At 39.0% G+C, this 5000-nt stretch overlaps 1 protein-coding gene across 1 annotated transcript in view; it reads left to right on the top strand.

Annotated features, from left to right (window-relative positions):
• The window catches only part of LOC122257487 (uncharacterized), a 5775-nt gene that overhangs the window by 403 nt on the left and 372 nt on the right, over positions 1-5000 (top strand). The window contains exons 2-4 of the mRNA XM_043022784.2: positions 2870-3117; positions 3438-3711; positions 4040-5000. The exon at positions 4040-5000 is cut by the window's right edge and continues 372 nt beyond it. Coding sequence (XP_042878718.1) covers positions 2870-3117; positions 3438-3711; positions 4040-5000 — 1483 coding nt within the window. The remainder of the gene's footprint in view (positions 1-2869; positions 3118-3437; positions 3712-4039) is intronic.

Genomic DNA, 5000 nt, shown 5'->3' with positions numbered 1-5000 from the left:
AATTTCGCAATTCTTTAAGATGTTTGGTATTTTTTGCCATTTACTAAGGTATTATTGTTTGCTTTTATATTAATATTCAATAACTGAGCCGCTTTGTTTATGGAAATGTTGATCGAATTGTGCCTGAGGCTTATGTGATATATTTTGGTCTAGTATTCAATTTCAGACTTTTTAATTCACCAATAAGTAATACACACATCTCTACTTTAAAACGATACAGATACAGATATGTGGTCTCTCTACAATTTATTAACCCACTTGGTTGTGGTGGGAATTTTGCATTGTGGTTTAAAGAGCACTTTTTGTTAACAAAATCCCAACCCGAAACCCACCCTAATCTTACCCAGTTTTGAAATAAGCCCAAGCCAAGGAGGGGCTTTGCTCCCCGTTGACCCATCCTTTTTCAGAGCTCCGTGTGCTACTTTCACTGATGATTCATTTTGGTTTGTACACATAGAGCTTATACTAGTTCCTTAGTTAGCGATACACATTTTGAATACACTGTCTATGTGTAACCTGCATTGTTAATATGTATCCTGCACCATAACCAATACCGCAAATGCATACACATCTTTACAATACAACACCCGGCTCAAAACTGACTCAAAGTCAAATCTTTGGATTTAAGAACAAGAAGGAGCATAAAAGAGCTATGATTAGCCAGTCAATTTAAGGGGTAGCTCACATTGCCTTTTGTCTGTAAAAGAACTGAACATTTTAAAATTCTTTTCTACAGTATATGGCTCATTTGCAAATGAGCACATCGGGTAAAACAGAAAATATTAGTCAATTGTTTTGATATTAGAATGAAGGCTGAGGAACCCAGACTATAAAGTATAGAGGTAAAATTGTAAGCAATATCCACCATATATGAGAAGCAATATGAGACCAGTCTATCCATACCAATATCATGGTATTTTGCAATGCGGCACTGTCCAGAAAATTCACCCAATTCATTTGTATTATCGGCCCTCTTGTTAATAACTATATAAGCCTATTCCATTTCCTACTATAGGTACACCCCCCCAAAAAAAATATATACTTATGGATGATGCCCTTATTTTTTATAGCATATCACATACTCATTAGCTATTATGCATATCCAGCCCCTATCCAGGTAAACCAGAAAGGTCTCCATACAGTGTCATTTGTAATTTCATCTCATAAGGAATATACATGATGACACCCATGATATTAGATACATAAATGACAGATGTAAGTGACAGCAGTGGTGAACCAAACATCTTAACTCCTCTTAGACTGGCCGCATTAGCCTAGGGTTGGCAGTATAAGTTGTGTGCATTTTTAACTTTTTTCTAGACGTATGGTGTGATATATGAGACTGTGTTTGGTGATACTGTGACACTTCTTAGCTTTTAGTTACAGTACCACAATGAGAGAAAAAACTTGTAATTTCAACAGTAGGAGAAATACAGTACTAAAGTGATGCCACACTGTTAAACATGCCTGTTGCAGAAGGGTTGATCATATCAGGCTATTTTTTAAAGTATAGGATTTGCTAAAGTTTAAAGTAACTTCATAGGTGTTCAATACTTTATTTTTATTTTATTGCTTGCAATTTCTTAGAACCGAAAGACCATCATTACTGATACATAGAGTTGTATCAGGTAGATTGAAAGTTGCTTTGATAGAACAGAGGTATTAACCCTATGGCGACAGTGCGTCACGCTCGTGTGACACAGCTAAATACCTCATTAAGAGTCCCTCAATGTCATTCCTGTGTAAGGTTGAAGGGCTAAATATTATTATTTGCATATTATCAGGTTCTGTAAATAGAAAATCAAGGTAATTGCCAGGCTTGGTTTTACTGTCTACCCTTTCTCATAACCTGCAGCATAGGTGCTGCTCTGGTTGTGTCAATCCATGTCATGCAATTTACATATTCCACCTAAAATATGACATCTGGACTGGCACTTTCTAATGATAGTGTTATTGGATATCCATTAATTATATATATGTACATGTATATATATATATAGATAGATAGATAAACATATATAGATATATATCTAGAATCAAAGAAGATATTGTAAGTTAAAGTTACTTGATTATAATAGAGACTTGGGTAATGATATGATTTTATATATAAACACGAGGAAATAGTTTAGTAAATATGTTTGATAATGTCTGATCTGCTCCCAAATTGAGTAACAAGTTCTAGGATGTTAAGAATGAAGTTATTGGGTGTAATTAGATACATGAATTTATGTATAGTGTTTTTTAAAATATGAACTCTCAGAAGTTTATTGACTCCCCATATTAGCATATTCCAATTTGTACCATTTGCATGTATCCTACTAGGGTTTTGACTATTATAATTATGATAAGGCTCAAGTTAGATTATAGGAGTTCTGTTTACTATTCAAAGAGGTAAATACATTAATTGTAACAACTGTGCCAATGGTAATCAGTTTCAGCAAGTTTGAAAGCTTTCAACTCATCTGCAGAACTTATTTATTAATCAAATGTTAAATACAACCTTCACAAATATTTAACTATATGCAGATAAAGGAACATGCAATAAAAAGGAATTTAAACATAACCCAATAAGAAGTAAACTGTAATTCTGAGTTAGGTCAGATTCCTCTTTTTATGTCAAGGTCAGATTCCTCTTTTTATGTCAAGGTCAGATTCCTCTTTTTATGTCAGGGTCCTGCTGCTCCTCACCTGTTGTATCCTACTGAGCATGGTTCCTCATCTCATGTGGGATGCATGGTACACTTTCTGTCTGTGTAGGGGCTGATTTCTCTCTGATATTAAGGAATATTTATTCACCGGAGTCCCAACTTTATTACCACATTAGGGCAATCTTTTTCACTCTGACTCTAACTGAACGTCGTCTCAACAGGTCTGGATAGCAGAACAGAAAGCTGACGCAGAACGGAAGAAGCAGGAGGAGCTGCGCGTTCAATATGAGAAGGAACAGGAGCTGTACAACAACAAGGCCCTTTTGGCGAGGGGTGAGAACAAGGAGAAGCTGTCTCTCAACTTCATGTATGAAGCCCCTGCTGGTGTGAAAAAGGAAAGAGAGAAAGAAGATGGAGAGCCAGAATACAAATTCGAATGGCAGAGGAAGTTCAATGCACCGCGTGAGAGGTAGGTCTATCCTGATGGGAGGGTGTGTATTGTGCAATCCTAGATAAACCTGGTGTAAACCTGGTGTAAACCTTGTCAAATTTTGTCTTGACACCTTGTTGGGTAGATTAGAAAGACTTGGAAGCTTCATTTATGATACATGACTTTCGTCCTTGATGGGCCGTGTTTTTGATGATATTGTATTTGAAGATTTTGAAGCAATAAGCAGGGGGGTTAGTTTTCATTATCTTACTTTTTTGTCTGTTTTGATTTGTGCATTATTATTAGTAGTAGTTTTTATATTATCTTGGACAATCACTAATATAAGCTCTCTGCCGCAGTTACTGCAAAGATGACGATACAATCAGGGACCAGCCCTTTGGCATTGCTGTGCGTAACGTGAGATGCATCAAGTGTAAGGCCTGGGGGCACATAAACACGGACAAGGAGTGCCCTCTGTATGGCCGAGTCTTGGAGCCCACGGACGGCATGGGAGACATCAACCATAAGGAACTTGCGGCCGGGATGAGGGACGATGGGCTCAGGCTGAAGAAAGTGGCGACCATGTCCAGCGGAATATACGGTTTGGCACAAAATCCCTATGCTGGAAATCAGGTAAGGAGGATGAAGAGTGGCACTTAAGAAAGTGGGGAAAATTAAGGGAAGTTCGTCAATTATTGGAAGGGGTTTGGAGGGGAAAGGGATATTATTTTTCACGAGGTAGAAAATAGGTGTTTCTGTGGAAAATTAGACATACATTTTCTATTCTAATTTGATGTATTTTTATGCTTACCAACATAGAGTATGTTATTGGAAATACAGAACCACATTATATGTAGACTGGATTGCTTTTGCTGTATGGGTTTTATTATTGTTAATATGTTATTTAAATGTTTTATATGTAATATATAGATAATTTTATGCATAATGTTTTAAATTTCAGAGAATTCTTTCAAGTGATGAAGAAACCATGGATGAATACTCACTCCTGAAATCCTTATCTACCAAAGAAAAGAAGAAGTTGCTTAAGAAGCTCGAGAAAATGGACAAGAAGAGCAAGAAAAAGAAGAAGAACAAGAAGAAAAGCAAAGCAGAAACATCATCGAGTGAGGATTCAAGCTCAGAGGATGAAAGAGAGAAGAAGAAGAAAAGGAAGAAGAAAAAGAAGAAGAAGGAGAAGGAGGGTAAGAAGAAGAGGAAGAGCAGGAGTGACTCTAGCAGTTCCGACTCAGAGGACTCGGAGGAGGAGAAGGAAAGGATGAAGAAGAAACGGCGGTCAGAAGAAACGGCAGACGCACAGGCCCTTCTGAAGGAGATAACCAAGGGCTTGAAAGTCGACTTCATTGGCCCCAACGACCCCTTCGACGTCTCTGGGGTGAAAAAGGAGAAGATCTCCGACGACGAAGAGGAGGAGAGTAAGAAGAGCAACGGACACCACCACAGGGACAGGAGAAACGGAAGCACATCCCACCGCGAGGAGAAGCCCGCCATGAAAGAGCCGAGCGAGGAGAAGGGATTCCCGGGAGGAGGGAGGAGGGAGAGGGCCTGGGACTTCTGGGGTAAGGCAGATGGGGGCAACAGCAGAGGTAAGGGGGAGGAGAGGGAGGGCAGTCCTGGGCCGAGCAAGAAAAAAGAGAGGAACCAAGAGGAATTGAGAGGGAGGAGCAAGGAGAGGAGAGACAAGGAGCATGATAGGAGTAGTAGGGAGATAAGAGAAAGAACCAAAGACAGAAGCAGGGAGAGAAAAGACAGAAGCCGAGATAGGAGCAGAGATAGAAGCAGGGAGAGAAGAGATAGGAGCAGAGATAGAAGCAGGGAGAGGAGAGATAAGAGCAGAGATAGAAACAAAGAGAGAAGAGATAGGAGCAGAGACAGAAGCAGAGACAGAAGCAGGGAGAGAAGAG

Source organism: Penaeus japonicus, unplaced genomic scaffold, assembly GCF_977035675.1.
Source record: "Penaeus japonicus unplaced genomic scaffold, GWHDUDI00000001_assembly GWHDUDI00000034, whole genome shotgun sequence".
Classification (NCBI taxonomy): domain Eukaryota; kingdom Metazoa; phylum Arthropoda; class Malacostraca; order Decapoda; family Penaeidae; genus Penaeus; species Penaeus japonicus.
The sequence above is the reverse complement of the archived record's forward strand: the minus strand, read 5'-3'. Positions and strand labels throughout refer to the sequence as shown.